The sequence below is a fragment of the Sturnira hondurensis genome, unplaced genomic scaffold, assembly GCF_014824575.4.
Source record: "Sturnira hondurensis isolate 20B ecotype Veracruz unplaced genomic scaffold, ASM1482457v3 Scaffold0004136, whole genome shotgun sequence".
NCBI lineage: Eukaryota > Metazoa > Chordata > Mammalia > Chiroptera > Phyllostomidae > Sturnira > Sturnira hondurensis.
This window is the reverse complement of record NW_028076767.1, coordinates 28,066,934-28,084,439: the sequence shown is the minus strand read 5'-3', so window position 1 is coordinate 28,084,439 and position 17,506 is coordinate 28,066,934. Positions and strand designations below refer to the sequence as shown.

The following is a 17,506-nucleotide window of genomic DNA, read 5'->3' as shown; positions in this document are numbered from 1 at the left end:
ATTTAAATGTACTGCTTAGCCAGGATTGGACAGCCATTCCTTCCCCAGTGCAAAATAAATACAGCATGGCCCTGGCTGGTGTAGCTCAGTGGATTGAGCGCGGTCCTGTGAACCACACGATTGCGGTTCGATTCCCAGTTGGGGTACATGCCTGGGTTGCAGGCCAGTTCCCACGTTCCCGGCAGGGGACGAATGAGAGGCAACCATACATTGATATTTCTCTCTCTCTCTCTCCTTCCCTACCCTCTAAGATAAATAAATAAAATCTTAAAAAAAAAATAAATACAGCATGTAAATATCACAGGACTGGGTTGTCAAAACTGCCACATTTCAGAGCCGTCCAAGAGCACATGGAAGGGGGTGACCATGGAAGGGGGTGACCATGGAAAGGGGAAAATTCGACGGTAGGAGAGCATGCATCGGAAAAGGCAGAGGAAAGAGGACAGCATAAGAGACCAGCTCAGCGGCATTATTCTAGAAGGCAAACTTACTGTCTTATTCCGTAAGCGAATGATATCAGACACAGAACCGGCCCCACAGTACTCCATCACAATCCACAAGTCTGTGTTCTTAAAGTAGCTGCCATAGTACTTGACTACATGCGGGCTAGAGAGAGAGAGACAATACAAATTAGCAGGAAAGCCGTCACACATCTCCATTAATTCGTGCTCTTAAATACCTGAAAATTCTCTGCTCAAAAGATCAAGCAGTCATATTTGTGGTTAAAACGAACACCCTGGTGATAAGAATGTAAACTAGTATAATTTTTCTGGAGGACAGTATATAACAAAAGTGGGGGGAAATGTATGGGTGCTTTAACCTAGCATTTCCAAGTGTACGATCCATTCTAAAAAAAAGTATAGATATTCGAAAAGAAATGATCACTATTATAGTAGTGTTTATAAAAATGTAAATTTAGATGCCATCTAAATGTCCAACATTAGGGCCCTGGCTAGGGTGGCTCAGTGGATTGAGTGTCATCCTGCAAGCTTAAAAAGGTGGCTGGTCGCTGGTTCGATTCCCTGTCAGGGCACATGCCTGGGTTGCGACCCAGGTCCCCAGGGGGGGTGTGTGAGAGGCAACCAATGGACGTTTCTCACCCTTTCTTTCCCCCTCACTTGCCCTCTCTCTAAAAAAGTAAATAAAATATTTAAATGTCTGACATTAGGAAGTTTAGTTACAAAATAATGATCTATTCATATAATGAAATAACCATGAATCCATGGAAAATGTTACAGAATACTGGTAACAGAAGACAATATCCTATTCATACACACACACAAAAAGGAGATTATGTAACAGTGGAACTCCAAAAAGAAATATGGAAGGATACGTACACTAAGAAGTATTTAACAATGATTATTTCTCCAAAGGGAAAAGTAATTTTATTTTCTTTTTATTTGCATTTTTCCAAAAGTCACATGTACTTTGGGGGGAAAAAACCCACTACAACATATTATAAAGAAAAAATTAGGGGTTTCAAGCCTGAAGAGAGATGCCAAATAAAGAAAATCAAAGAAAAGCCAGACATCCCATTAAAAGGAAATAATTTGCCATCTGAGAGCAACCAGCTTTAACTGGCTACATTACTACCAGGGCTAAACAGCAATGCATAGTAACTGAAGATGTTAAAATCCACTCAGCTTCATTAACTCTCAGAATTTCAAGTCCCTTTATCCCTGGGAAACATGCCAATGACAAGGACAGCAGGAATAAAACCACGTAAGTGGCTATTAATGAAGAAATGGGTGAATAAATCTCTTAAGGTACATTATCACCATCCTTGCGCCCTCTTCCCTAAATTGCCGTGGTGCTACGGCATCTACGAGACGATACTGTCAGGCACTTCCTGTTGGAACATGTCCTGTCCATCCTGTATTTTCAGCTGGATTTTCCTGTGCATTTAAATGCCTGGCTCGTCCAATCAGCCTACTCCCCAAGGATGAGAACTCAGCCCTGTATTTCTTTTCTTTTTTTAAAAAAGATTTTTATTTATTTATTTATTTTAGAGAGGGGGGAAGGGAGGGAGAAAGAGAGAGAGAGAGAAACATCAATGTGTGGTTGCCTCTCATGTGGCCTCCACTGGGGACCTGGCCCGTAACCCAGGCATGTGCCCTGACTGGGAATCGAACCTGTGACCCTTTGGTTCACAGCCCGTGCTCAAACCACTGAGCTATGCCAGCCAGGGCAGCCCTGTATTTCTTGATGTTTCTTATAGCACTTAGCACAGAGTAGGATCTTCAGAATATCTCTTCTTAAAGAATTACAGACATTGGTATACCCTGTCTGAAACACAGTTCTTGCACAGTTGCTCAAAAGTGGCAAAGTCCCTTAATAGAAAAAAAAAACAATAAAAATAAACTATTTTTTAAAAAGCGGCGAAGTTCCAATCTGCCAACTGGACAAAGCTCCCGTACTGTATCTTACGGGAGAGGAAAATCAACACTGCTAACTTACTCTGGTCAAGCCAATGAAGAAATACGAGGTTTTTAAAAATCTCATACTGAGTAACCACCGAAGTGTAGAGCATAAGAGAGAGGGAGGGAGAAGAGAGATGACTGTATTCACGAGTCTGTGAGACGTAAGGGCTCCTTGGCACATCTCCACCTGCCTTAATGTTGAAGGGTTATGCGCACACGCACACACACACACAAAAATAGGAGGTACCAAGTTCACCTGCGGACCAAAAAAGCCGCAGAAGAACGAATGCAACCTCAAGGGCAGGCCCCTCTCACTCTCCTTTCAACTCCCTGGAGCTGGCGTTGCCCTGAGTGTGTGCTTCTCTCAAGTCCCAATGGTGCTAAGGAAGTCCGCTCCATTGCTGTGACCACTCGTGTTGTCACGGAAGTTCAGGGCATAGACCACGTGCTTCTCTGCGGTCGCCTGTTGGCCTGACTTCCTGCTACAGCATTTGACAAATCTTAGTTCCTCAAAGATAAAATACTTAGCTACTCCTGGCTTGAATAACTTCTTAAAAATTAACAGTAATACAGAAATACTAACAGTAATACAAAAATAAGTCTTCTCTTTTTACAGACCTATCTGTATATTCTAAGGTTCCTAAAGCTTAAAGCATTTGAATGATCTCTTCTTAGTTGCTGCTGTAGAAATGTTTTCTCAATAGGAAGTAAGAGATCATTAAAAAAAAAAAAAACTAGCAACAGCAACATCTTCTCCCTCTTTGCCTCTTCTTCCTGGTTTTAAAAAGGGCTTACTGAAAAAAACAAAACAAAAACCTATGCAGAAATAGAAACTATAAAAGATAAACTACTAAAACACACAAGGTTTTTCGTATTTTTCTGGGGGGGAAAAAACCATGCATAGTGATCCCATTAAACTTCCCCTTCTGCAAAACAACTAAGTATATGCAACCCTAGGCATCGAATATTTCAATAATCACAGCAAGTTCAAAACCACATTCTCGCCGAAGTCACATTGCATGCCTTTACCTGTCACACTGCTGCATTATAGAGATTTCTTTGATTATTTCCTGCAGGTCTGACTCCACAGGAACTTGCTTAATAGCCACAATCTGACCGGTCTCTTTATGAATAGCTTTGTAGACGCTGCCATAGGACCTGTAATGGGGGGAAGGAGAACACGTATAAAGTCGGAGCAAGCCAAGAGAGAAAGGTGGTAAAACACAAGCAACTTACAGCTCTAATTCATATGCCTAAGTGCTAATACATACACACTTAGCTACGTTTGCAAAACTGAGAGTGAAAGCACTTAGGGGGAAAGCATTGGCATTAAGAGAAACTACCACAAAGTGGCATCTTTAAAAACTTGACATTTAAATTGTACTAAATGTATTAGTGTAAAATAATTGTTATAGTAGCCACTACTGCATGTCTGATGTCTGCCAGAAACTGTGCATCATCTCAGTTCATCCTTACAAAAAACCATGAAGAAGGGGTTATTATCCCTATTTCACAGGTACATTTGCAAAGGCTCAGAGATCACATGACTTGACCCAGGTCACCTAAGTGATATAAGTAAGTGGCCAGTCCAGTTGGATCTGGCCAGTCCAGAATTTGGATCAGGTTGTGACTGGATCCCAGCCTGTGTGCGCTGCACACCTACCCCAAGTCGTAAAAACGGACGTCTTTGTTTACTTGCATTCACTCTAACACTGAGAAAAGTCTCGCATGCCTTGCTGCTCTTGCTTGCAATGAAATTTAAAACACTATGGAAACAAACTAAATATGTAAGCCTCTTCAAAGGCTAGGATCAGGTGACCAGAGCACATACATATTTTTTGCCTTCTACTCTACCTTAAAGAGTTTATTACCAAATACATAAAAAGCATATATATCCATTCAATTTGGAGGCTATGAGAGTATCAGATTTAGAATCTAAAGTCCCAGGGTTTTATGTTTCTGTAAATGTTTCCACCACTACATTTACAGACGCAGTATGAACCCTATTGTGCCTCGATTTTCTCATCTGTAAAATGACAACACAAACTACTTCACGAGACAATTGTGATGGTCAAAGGACATGCCATCATCTTACACAGACTGTATCTTCGTTGAAATCCTGATGGCTGTCAGTGAAATAATGAGTAGACTGTCCTTCATGGTTCCCAAATACACCCGTTTCTTCCTATTGTCTCAGTGAACAGGAATCAGAGTAACAGTGCAACCTAACCTATCAAAGTAGCTGAGTGCTCTCAGCTGCCAAAATGGTACTCATGAATCATTTCATTTTAAAAAATCTATGCACACATAAAAAACTTCCACTCCGTCAAAACTAGTATAATCGTCCTTAAATGTTACATAAAACTCTTTTTTTCCAAGAGTAAAGCAACCGCTGACCATGTGGAGAAGATCCTACTTCCTTCCTAAGATAATCCTCTGACTTGTTAAGGTGGTGGACCCTGGTCCCAGGGGATAAAGCATGGTAATTCTGTTCCCATCAGCAAGTGACCCAGCTCTGGCCAAGGAAATGTAAGGGGAATTCTGCCGAAGGGTTTCTGGGAAAGACTTTCTTCCCAGGTAAGAGAGAAACACACAAGAAGGCCCCTTTTTACTTGTCACTTCTTTCCCTGTTTTGGTTTCTGTGACGAGAGGCATGAGGCTTGAAACTGATGTGGTCATCCCGAGACTATGGCAATGACAAATGCTGGACTATTGCCGAGCCAATGAACCATTCTGGAGTCCTTCACCCCCAGATTTATTATTACTTAGTTGTTAAACATCCTGACTGCTTAGCCACTGTGAGTTGGGTATTCTGCCACTTTCATCCAAAGTTATTCTTGATCCAGTAACTCCTGTACGTGTGAAAATGCCTTTATTTCACTTCCACTCTGGATGAGTTTTGCCGGATATGGAATTCTTCTTTGACAACAGCTTTGCCTCAGCGTTTTCACTGCGGTTTCCGGCTATCACCAGAGCCTCACATTTCACAGCTTTCTTTCTGTAGCTTTAAAGATTTCTTCTTTACCCTTCACATTCTCCGGTTTTCCTATAATTTAACTGGGAGTTGATTTATTCGGCACTGCAGAAACTCCTTTGACCTGAAGGCACATGTCTTTCTTCAAGTCTGGAGAACGCGCCGCAGCATCTCTTTCCTTCCTCTTTCTCTAACATGTCCTAGAATTCCTCTCGGACCTGAGTTGGATCTCCTCAATCCATGTGTCTCCCGGTTTCTAACGCTGCATTCTCCGTGCTACATTTTGTGATGGGTCTCATTTCTAGCTTTCAATTCACAAATTCTCTTTTCAGCTTCTCTAGTTTGCTATTTATCCAATTTATTAGGCCTTTAGAATTTCAATAATTGTGGTTTTCATTGTCAAGATTCCCAACTTTCAATTATTCGTGGGGTTGTTCATGTTCATGGTCTTGTGTTCTGTTACAGATGTTATTTCCTTCTTTTATCTTTTTGAAAATCATCAACAAACATGTTGAATCCCATTCCAGATTGTTCCACTATTTCTACTTCTTTGTCAGACCTGCTGATTATCTCAGGGCAGTGTATTATCTTCCTTGTATCCATCTTCTTTTACCTTGAATGATTTTCCCCTACTCAGTGCTCACCATCACGAATACTCCAGGGCATCACGATGGTTTCTGAGTTCTCTCAGCCCACTCTTCCAGGCTGTCCAGTTCAAACCAGATCTTGTATTAGGAGTTCGGGGGTTTTGACCCCTCAAGAGATCAGACCTGAATGTAGTCAGGCCTAGTTCCTATTGTGAAACCAGTGCCTCTCCTTGTTCCCCAGGCCACGAGCAAATGGTATTGTACTTTCTAGTGGATATCAGACACATTTATTTAACCTCTAGTTCATAGACGCAGAGCCGTGGCCCCACCCACAACTTCACATAGGAAGCCCACCTGCAATCTCCTGACGAGGACAGACATGCTTCCGCCCCCGTCTTACTATTATAAATATCTTTTCTATCACTGGCGCACAGCTGGCTATGTGTCCTAATAGTTAAAAAATAATTTCCACTCATTCTTATATATTTGAAATGGAAAGGAGAGGTCTCGGCATACACTCACTCAGCCATGCTGCCCAGAACAGGCCCATGCTTCCAGACACTGCGTTGGTAGCAAAGAAGATTCTGATAACTCACTTGAGCAATTAAGATTCAAAACTCTGCACATTGCACTTACAGGAACCCAAAGAGGATTTAGAAGGCTTTAGCGATCATGTTCACTTACAGGCAAGTCTCTTAACACCCGATTCTCTGCAACAAAAACTAAGTGGCTCAATGACTTTTAAATGGCAAAGAAGGTCGGGAAGTAGGTGCTCCCATAAGCCCTATAAAGCAAGGATCAATGAAGAAAAACAGAAATATTTGAGGGCAAATTAGCCAGATACAAATCTTAACATTTCCACTCACTGGCTATGAAACCACAGGCACGATGTTATCATCCTGTGATAAAAACCTAAAATAGTCAATGTGTACACTGTTACATAAAACAGAAGGCAAAAAGCACCAGGCTCTAATTCAAAACACTTCCCACGTGCTGCCCAGGCATTCTGGTCCGGAGCTTTGGCTCTGCTGTTCCACGGACCCACGCAGCTTCTTCAAAGGGCAGACTGACTGCAGCCTTCCGAACCCAACACAGTCCTTCAGCGTAGCTCATCCCACAAGGACAAGGCAGTGAGAGTTCACGATCCATTCATTTTCCGGAACAGTGTAAGGAGGACGTGGCAGTTTGTGTTGAGAAAGTAAGTGCAGTTAAGATCTTCCTTCAGGGTTTTGCTGGTTAAATAAGGCTTGATGGGGTCCACTCAGCCATGATGACAGAAATCCAAGTATTTGTGGTGTCATTTAAAAAAACACTATGGGAAGAAAGACTTCAACCATTATTTGTTTTCTCCCCGGTAATATTTTCTTTCATAGGGAAGTTTCCATAGATGAGGATATCCATAGATCTAAAACAAAATTTTAAAAAATCATAATTAGCTTAGTTTTCCCTTACAGTATATTCCTGGTACGTTCTGTCTGTACTTTTCTTTTGACATTCCCCAAACCCAATCGAGCCAAACAGAGCTCCCTTCAGCGACACCTAAATATGCTTGAAGGCTTGAGATTTAACTTCATTTGACATGAGAAGGCCTGAAAAATGCTGTAGCTGATACAGTTAAAAGTAAAGTAACAGTCGCCACTTACTGAGCACTTACTATGTGACAAGCACTGGACTAAGTAATTCATACTCGACACATAGCCCTACGAGGGAGCTACTAATGCCCCCATTTTACAGCCGAGGTTGTGGAGCTTCAAAATATGAAGCCGCTTGCTCAGGCTCACTCATTTACTGTGACCAATAAACAGCAGAGCGAGGGTTTTAACACAGGTCTGCCCAACTTCAAAGTCTATACCCTTACTACTGTCACGCACTTTTATTAAAAAGTAAAGGAAACAAGTCAGTTACATGGTCAATTATGCCCTGATTTATCCTTATCTTTTTTTTTAGATTTTATTTATTTATCTTTAGAGGGGAAGGGAAAGAGAGAGGGAGAAAAATGTCAATGTATGGTTGCCTCTCATGTGTCCCCCACCAGGAACTGGGCTGCAACCCAGGCATGTGCCCTGACTGGGAATCGAACCGTGAACCTTTGGTCTGAAGGCCCGCGCTCAATCCACTGAGCTACACCAGCCGGGGCAACTTAGCCTTATCTTATTCAACCTGTGAGCATTGTTAGATGAAGGGCCTCAGACTCACTTCTCCGAGGAAAACGGCAAGGATGCCAAAGCTAAAGCTGAAAGTGGCAGGCAAGAGGTGGGACGGAGAGGACTGTTGCTTCCCCGTACCTTTAAATGCTGCCAAGTCCACTGCAGGCTTCAGATTCATGTCGCACTTGTCTCTGGGCAGCACAGATGGCGTCTTCTTTCACTTCCCTTCACGGCTGGATTTCTCGTGTGACTCCAGAGACTATTTTCTCAACTTACAAAAAGATGATGACTGATTTTTTCACATGGAGACAATCCATGAAAAAAACCTATTCCATCAGCCAGGAGGGGGCTTAACATTCTGATTGATCTGTATTAGACATAAGTGACACTAACCCCCCAAATAATTTAATGACACGCATAAGATGTTTTTAATGAGCGTACAGCAATTAGACAACAGACATTTGAAATCTGAACATACAGTAAACAGACATTTTTTAAAGTTAGTATTTCAGGTCTTCCCTTGAACCAGTCCTCCCTAAAGACACATACACACACACTTATTTGCTCATTTAAACAAACTATTTCTGAAGGGTTCATAAAACACTGTGATACTGGTTGCATCTGTGGCTGAGATAGAAGGGGCAGACTTTTTCACTGTACACACTTTTATACTGTTCCAATTTTGCATATGAACTACCTATTCAAAAATTAACAACGAACACTTAAGCTGGGGTATCCTTAATATTTTAAATGTCCTGGTAATTATAGGAGAATAAATAAACACACAAGAATGAAAATGTACAAAAAATTATGATGTAACTTTTACATAGTATGAAAGTCAATAATGGCCACTGGCTATTACTAAGTTTCGCTTTACTGGTATATTACAAACTCATTCACAAATCTGTGTTTTAAGAAGTCCACTAGTTCCCAACCTGGGGTTCTGGATCTCTTAGGAAGCTATAAAACTAGTGGTAGTCCTTGATTTATTTACTATATTTCACAGTATTGCACTAGCTAAAATGCTGAATTACATGTCTCATGGAAACAAACTATTGCATATTAATCAGAAGCTATGAACTACAAATAAAAATGTCTAATAAAAATTTTTAATGAAGTATCAACTAATTAGTGCCATCCGTTAAACAGATAAAAATCATGCAAATCATAAATTCTACGAGAGTAAAAAAAAAAAGAAAAAGACGTCCTTGGGGTTGAAAACCCCAGGAATCACTAAACCCGTCTGCAGCAGTGACTGGGGAGAAGAGGGAAGAGCACTCCACACTGTAAATCCACCTCCCACCGCACCTAGAGCAGGGCCCGGAAGCATCACTCCCCTTTCTCCTCCTTGGCTTTGCAGAAGCTTGACACAGGACGGGTTGTGGTGTTGGGGAAAGAAAATGAAGGCGGCCTCCTGGCCGGCCCCTATTTCTTTACACTCACCCTTCTCCGAGTTTCTCTAAGACGTCAAACACTTCTTCTGGTTGTTTGGTTAGACTATCTTCATCCAACTTCTTCAGCTGCCTGTGAACGAAGAAACAGGAACACAAATTAAATTTTATGTGCTGGCAACTAGAACACGAAATACAGCGTTTATTTTAAAAGGAGGGTCTTAGGAATTTCTCTACGGAGTCCTCAGCAACAAAGTGAATAGCAACAAAGGTTAAGTAAAAGATTTTTAAGGGAAGGTGAAGGGCAGTATACCATGGGTCTCTCTGATGAGCAAAATCAGGACCAGATGGTGGAGAGCTACTGCGAGGCTAACTTCAGCATCCAACAAGTTTAAGCGTTTCGTTTTGTTTTTTTTTTAAACAATGAAGGTGGTTCTAAAGTGGTTTAGATGGCCTTAAGGAGACCTGAGGTCCCCATCACTGGAGACTTTGAGCAGAAAAGAAACTGTCACGTGAGCCCTGGCTGGTGTAGCTCAGTGGATTGAGCGCGGGCCTGCAAACCACACGATCACAGTTCGATTCCCAGTCAGGGCACATGCCTGGGTTGCAGGCCAGTTCCCAGCAGGGGACTCATGAGAGGCAACCATGCATTGATATTTCTCTCCTTTCTCCTTCCCTTCCTCTCTAAAGATAAATAAATAAAGTCTTTAAAAAACACTTTGAAAAGATTTCATTTAAAAAAAAACTGTCATGTGACTGAAATGCTAGTAGAGTAGACTCAAGCATTAGATGCAACCTTCAGAATTCATTTAAATTTTAAGGCTCCGTGAATGAAAATGGTCTAACTGTCTCTTCAGAAAAGACGACCCCAGCTCTCCCTTAGCAAGCTGTTGATAATTTATTTGAAATGGACATTCGACAGGTATCACAGGAGCAGGTAATGGAAAGTACATGCTTGGACATGACCCAAAGTGAAAGACAGCCAGGCAGCTGAGAGTTTCGGTTCGTATCACGACGACTCTCCCCTGCGCCTGTGAATAGCCCCCCGAATCAAATACAGGGGGTTGCTCCAACTTCCAGATAATCCAGATTTTTCTGACTACCCTAGACAATGGTAAGAAACACTGGAGGTTACACATTAACAATATTTTTAAAACTCTGAGACCTCTAAAAATTATCAGTGGGCTTACTGAAGGAGCTTGCTAAGGAATACTTGTGTGTGTGTGTATCTTCCACACAGTGACTTCCTGAACCTACAAAGGGCGACAAAGAAAAGAGAGCTCAGGAAGTGGTGAAATATGAAGTGGTCACACTGGCAATTTCTTTGTACAGAAAAAAGTTTGAACTAGCTGAACAATACCAATTTAAAAAAAAACCCTGAAATGTAAAATACACACACAAATGTGTAACTTCCTAGAGAAAAATAACAAAACCAGAAGACAACAACAACACTCTAAACGGTGTTGACAAACACTGATCTCAAAAGGATAATCTTATAGAACTTTCTAAACATCAAAGACTGTGTACTCGAGAAATGCAGTTTTGCTCCAAGTCAGTAAGTGCCATAACTTGAAAAATTAATGCAAAAAAATGACCACACTGACCTTTGAAAAATCAACAGGTCCTAAATATTAAATTCCAGTGACATCATCAAAAATTCCCAGCTGCCCACCATAAAGGGCTGAAGTGAAACTCCTCCTCAAACTGCAGCAGCGAAATTTCGATGAACTCTGAGGTTAGAATGGCATCTCACAAATCAGGGGTTTTGGGGAAGCACTGCATTTATAACTATATAAACAGACAAGACCTTATTCCTCAAGTATAATTAAACGTTTTATAAACAGCTTATGTAAAGGGAGATCAAATGTGCTCTTTTGAAGTGTTGACTCTGTGGTTTACAGAAAGCAAAACTTACAACTTGGACTATCCGGCGACCATGGCGGCACAACCGAGGAAACCGCCGCTGCGCGAAGAGACAGCTGTGAGCCTCTGATAATATTCACACGTCCAATTTGATGGGATGGCTCAGACACTTTAAAAACACAATCTAAGTGCTTTCTTGTTTGTTTTAGGTTGGTCTTAAGAGAGCTCTGTATCACTGGTGCCTGATAACCCAGAGGTGGTCCACAAATATTTGTTAAATGGGTTAATGAATATAACGAGGGGAAGCATAAACTTTTACCAGAAATCTTTGTGAGTTCTCGAAATAAAACAGAATTTCACCCTAAGACATGTCAGGGGGTTATCACCAAACAGGATTTCTAAGGGAAATGTTTTGATAAGTGACATGATATTTTATACTGTGACTCTTTGTGAAAGGAGCGCTGGAACGAAACAGCCAGCTGACGATTCATCTCTCGGCCAAGACTTCCCCAGGGCCTAGGTAGTTTCATCGCTCGCTCACAAGCAAACAGGCCTGGCTGACACATCCTCCATGGACCAGACACCAGCGGATACTCTTCTCCTAAGTCAGGTGGCCACGTGGATGGCTCGCATCCCAGAAACGCACTCTACCCCTTCCACCACACTGTTACCTAACAGCAACCCACTAAAAAAATCAACCTCCTACGTGACCATCAACATTAATCTAGCATCACTCACTGAGTCACACGCAAATGTCAAACTCGTGAACACAAGGAGCATTTCCTGCATTGGGACTGCTGTCCCTTGCTGGAAACACATACACTGTCCAGATCCCTGAAAAGATATAAGGGTGGTTGTGAAGTAGTTACTCACAGGTCTGGCTAAATCTCAAACTTCCTTCTCTCATCTTAGGGCTCTAGTGAGGTTCATTTTATGTCTGCATCGGCGGCCCGCTTTCCACACAGTATTTGATACAGGTAGGTTACAACACAGAACAGAAGGGAAACTGATGAAGTCTTTTCTAATGAAAATAAAAGCAATGTGTTCCCACCTCCTCAATTCATAGGATGAAGTAACTCTACATGTGACTATTTGGAGGCAGGGCCTTTAGAGAGTTAATTACGGTAAAATTAGGCCACATGGCGTAGGCCCGAATACAATATGACTGGTGTCCTTAAGGGAGGACATGAGGACACAGATGGGTACAAAGGGAAGAGATATGAAGACATAAAAAGGAGACAGCCACCTACAGACCAAGGAGAGAGGCCTCCAAAGAAACAATCCTGCAGACACCATATTCTCAGACTTCCGGCCTCCAGAACTGTGAGAAAATACATTTCTCTTATCTAACTCACTCAGTCTGCAAAACCAAATTGCAGTCCTAACAACCAGTACAAATGATAATAAATTAATCTGCTGCAAACTAGGCAGTCCCCTAGTCATGTGAGCAAGAAAGGACGAGTCACTCGAAAATTCGGCCCTGCGACCCTCTTCTCTTGCACATCAAATGCATTTTTAAAACCCAAAAGGCAAAGGAATGAGTGTTCAAAAAAAAAGGAAAAATTTACTCTTTTTCCCAAGATTACATAACACAAAGCAAAGGCAGAAACAAAACTCAGACGCCTGATCCTCTTTTCAATTAAAGCTAAGCCCTGGAAAAAGAATGAACATATTTCAGAAAGCTATGTAACCACTGTACATTTATAACTGGATCACTATGGTGCTTTAGCAAATCTTGTTGACATACAAAGAACCTGGGAAATAAGGGTACTTCCAGAGAGGCATCAGAGTCAAGCTGTAAGAGCATGGACTTTGGACCACGCTGCCTGGATTAAAATCCCAACTCTGCCACTTAGTAACTGTGGGACCCCCAGCAAATCACTAACTTCTCCATGCCTCTCAGCTTTATCACCTACAAGATAGAGATGCAGAAATAACCACCTCACAGGACTGTTGTGGGGACCAAATGGGTCAATAAGAAGTTGAATCAACCCTAGTTGGTGCAGCTCAGTGGATTGAGTGTTCGCCTGAGAACCAAAGGGTCATCGGTTTGATTGCCAGTCAGGACACATGCCTGGGTTGTGGGCCGGATAACAGGTTGGGGGAATGCAAGAAGCAACCACACACCGATGTTTCTCTCCCTCTCTTTCTTTCTCCCTCTCCCTCTCTCTAAAAATAAATGAATAAAATCTTTTTTAAAAAAAGAAGTTGAATCATATGACATTACCATTTTATAGGTCAAAAATGGTCAAATATCAGCAATTTCATTTGGTTCAACAGGAGACCTGGAAAGCACTGAGCACTGCGTCTGGCACTCGGTAAGTGCTGTATGAGGGTAACAATCATTACTATTTCAGTCTCAGCACACCCAAGTAGGGTGTCCGTCCCAACCAGCTATTTGCCTTCTGCAGAGTTTGTGTACTTCAAACAAACCCCAAGCGTGCAGCCCAGGGTGGCAATCCCTTCTCTTTACCTCTTTATTGCCCCGCACTCCCACGCAACGAACACTTCCTACTTTGGTGCTCATTCTGCTGCAGGAAGTCAGAGGTCTCTGCGAAACACAAGCTAACTAACTACTCTGCACCTCAGAGAAGCAAGACTCCCTCAATCTCTACTGTCTACTTTTCTCCAGATGTGGTCGAATGACATAAGACCCTGGTGTCCACAGAGCAAAGCAATGATACAACCGCAACCAGCCCAGGAGTTCTGAGACTTTGCAGGCTCAGCTTGATTTAAAACAATTCCAGGTAGCTTAGGATCTGGGGCCAATACTGGCAAAACAATAGAGGCCTGAAAAAAGCAATGACCCAGACCCAGAGCAAAGAAGGAAACTCTCAGGACTGCGTTTCAACTCTCCCAGGCCTCAATTTGCCCACTTTGGAAGCATTCTCGTATTTCCTTATCTACCTCCCAGCATTGAGTTTTTAAGCGCCGTGAAGGATGTGAGGGAACTAAGACAGTGGATACCGGGAATGAAAGATGTCATCACCATTCTAGAGTGAGGCCAAGATCATCTTCCTAAATGCTATGCTCCACGAAGCCCTCCCTGGCCAGACCTTTCTTGGTACACCTTCAGCCTTAGGAGCAAAGCTTTCGCCCTCATCAGATCCTCCGAGCCACTGCACCCCTCAGGTGGGACTCCCTCCCTTACAAAGTCCACCCAGCCTTCCTCTCTGCTAGTCCGAATCCATCCTTTAGACCTCTCGCAGGATCTCATCTTGCCTCAGTATTCCCCCGATCTCAGTGAGTCCCTTCTAGGATCGCCCTCCCCCCGTATCCACCCCCACACCGAACCCTTAGCAGGTGCTCTCCCCGCGTTCCTCGGCTGCTACTCCCTTTAGCGGTGCCCTCCTGCGCCCTGGAATGACCCCACAGCAAGTACTCTCCCCAACAAGTCCCTCGTTTACTCCCCCTCGCGTGCACCTCTCTATCGGACCCCCACCCACCAGAGGTCCCCATTCAGCAGGTGCCCTACAAGCCGAGTCGCCACGCCCCGCAGGTGCCTTCTCTCTGCGGGCTTGCACACGCATGTCTCTCCTCCGCCAGCCCCCGCCTTTCCTCCCCGCATCCCCTTCCTCTTAGCCAGTGGCCCCTCACCGGCGCGGCGGATTCCTCAGCTGCACCGTCTCCATGGCGCTGCCGGCAGCCGCCTAGACCAGCTCACTGCTCCATCCTCCCTTGGGACCTCCCAGAGCCCCGCCCCGCAGACCCTCCCACACTTCCGCTTTCCGCCCATACCGGAAGCGGAGCAAGCGCGGGGAGCTGGGCGCGGCCGTGTGGACGCGGTCCGGATCACGTGGTGCGCCGGGGGGTGGACCCGGAACTGTGCAGGAAGGAAGGCTCCTCCCCAGAGTGTCCACAGCCAGGCTCGAGACGTCATCGGGCGTTGTCTGCTTGCGGCGCTGTTTGCCGAAGACTGTCGGCCTCCCCGGGCCCAGAACCCATCCCTGCATCGGCCCCAGGCTCTCATTTCTCAGGCGGAGATACTGAGGCATCGTTCGAAGCGCTGGCTTGATAAGAGCAGTGGATTCTTAACCAGCCAAGTCGTACGCGATTCCTGGGAAGCGCGGCTCCAGGGACTCCTGGAGGTATTGGTGGTTTTCTGGTTTTCTTACCCAGTGGAATTCTTCCACATGGAGGCTGGACCCTGAATACTCTGGCCTTGCATGTCACAGAGCATCGGCCTGCAAATTGCCCCACCCTGTTGCTTAACTGCCTCACCTTTGAGTCACTTTGCAGACATAAAAATAGCTAACATTTTTTGAGCTCTTGCCATGTAGTTGCTTTCATATATTATCTCATTTAATTGTATCAAGCCTGTAACGTTATTCCCAGTACTATGTATTATTTGATACACAGTCTTACTATGCCCTCAGTGCTTTAATAGTATGAACTTATTGGATGCTCCAATCAACTACATAACATAAGTCCGATTATTACTCCTATAAGGCCACAAAGGTGAAGATCACAAACTCATAGTATAGGTTTAGGGATTTAAAGTCAAGTTAGTCTGAGTTTAGAGCCTGTGCCACCAAACTGGACAACCACTGATGTGTCCCCTCCAATTGGACACAAGAGTCAGAGAGCTTCCTTTCCTCTCAGAGCTCTGGTTTCAACTACTGCCCGTTGGTAAATTCTCAGTTGCCAACGCCATCAGGGAGTGTTAGGAAAAAGGCAGATGCCACTCAGTTTACCATGGAGGCAGTTACAGAAGGAGACTTACCCATAGCAACTTTCACTGTTTTTAAGTGTCCTGTTTTTCTCAAAGTTATGCCATCTATGAAATTTAACACCTGAGCAACTACCTCTGAGGTCCACCCTGGTGTATGATACCCCATATTCTAAAAATGGGATCATGGAGCCATGACCCTGACACAGGAAGAAAATACTTACTGAGGATCTACTGTGTAGCAGTTACAATCCTATGTTGTCACTTAATCTTTAAAACAACACTACAAAGTAAGAATTATCCCAGGTTTACAGGTAAGGAAGCTAAGACACCTATGCAGGGCTAGTGAGAGCAAAGGTTTTAACCCAAAACTCTTCTGATTCCACAAAAACGCATGTTTTATTTGCCACTTTGCTCTGTTAGGAATCTGTACAGATGGCAGTGGGAGCCCTCAGGAAGTTAATGATCAAGGAGAGTTTCTACAAAGTTCAGGAAGCCATCACAGGGCCCTCCTGAAAGAAGTCAATTTTCTGTCCTCTGAAATCCCAAGCACTTTTCCTACGTGACCTTACTTTTTGCTGTATGTTCAAGCCCTGCTGACCACGGAATTTTTTCCTCCTGGAAAGATCTGCCCTCCTGTTGTGCCCACATGCTCATCCCTGTAGATGAGTAGGTACTCAATAAACATTTAAAACTAAATGTCAGTTTATCAATACACAGTGTCAAACATCCCTTCTTTGTCCCCTCCCCAGGATTTTTCCAGAAGATAGACATTAGCTTTGGAAGGTGCATAACGCCTTTTCCACTGGTGGAGGAGGCCCAGAAGGGCCACCCAGTTTCAAGGAGAGCAGACACAGCTATCTTTTTTTTTTAAGATTTTAATTTATTTATCTTTAGAGGGGAAGGAGACGGAAACATCAATGTATAGTTGCCTTTCGTGGGTACCCTGCTGGGAGTTGGCCTGCGGGGAACCGGCCTGCAACCCAGCCATGTGCCCTGACTGGGAATCGAACCGTGATCCTCTGGTTCGCAGGCCCGCGCTCAATCCACTGAGCTACACCAGCCAGGGCCAGACACAGCTATCTCTTAATGGGGTAGTGGGAATATTGTTTTGGCCATTTTTGGAAGCAATTTGCCACAAGTGTACTTAGGTGGTATACCACTCACTTAGAATGCATCCAGTTGCAAGCAACTGGGGGGAAAAATACCAAACATCTAAATGGTGACCTAAGGCACTGTGGCACTTGTTTATTAATTTGAGGTTGACTCACTGGCTTAACAATGTCAGTCTCATCCTCCTCTCTCCTACTCAACTTGTTGGCTTCTCATGATGGTGTATTTATTGTTTACAAAATGTACCACACCTCCAGGTATCATGCCCTTAACCCAATGCTACCCAAAGCGGAGAAAGAGCAGAAGAGGCTATTTTGAAGTCCTGTACCTCATTACAGGGGA

General features: G+C 43.6%; 1 protein-coding gene and 1 long non-coding RNA gene across 2 annotated transcripts in view; one reads left to right on the top strand and one right to left on the bottom strand.

Annotated features, from left to right (window-relative positions):
* The window catches only part of STK4 (serine/threonine kinase 4), an 86,722-nt gene extending 71,636 nt beyond the window's left edge, over nt 1-15,086 (bottom strand). Inside the window, exons 1-4 of the mRNA XM_037044140.1 lie at nt 14,980-15,086; nt 9,572-9,652; nt 3,450-3,578; nt 492-606 (exon numbers count right to left, since the gene is read on the bottom strand). Coding sequence (XP_036900035.1) covers nt 492-606; nt 3,450-3,578; nt 9,572-9,652; nt 14,980-15,014 — 360 coding nt within the window. The 5' untranslated portion in view covers nt 15,015-15,086. The remainder of the gene's footprint in view (nt 1-491; nt 607-3,449; nt 3,579-9,571; nt 9,653-14,979) is intronic.
* A 114-nt stretch (nt 15,087-15,200) lies between these two features.
* LOC118985905 (uncharacterized) lies at nt 15,201-16,766 on the top strand. The gene is made up of 2 exons (XR_005066227.1): nt 15,201-15,470; nt 16,475-16,766. It is a non-coding gene; the product is annotated as an uncharacterized LOC118985905 (long non-coding RNA).
* Nucleotides 16,767-17,506: the final 740 nt, after the last annotated feature.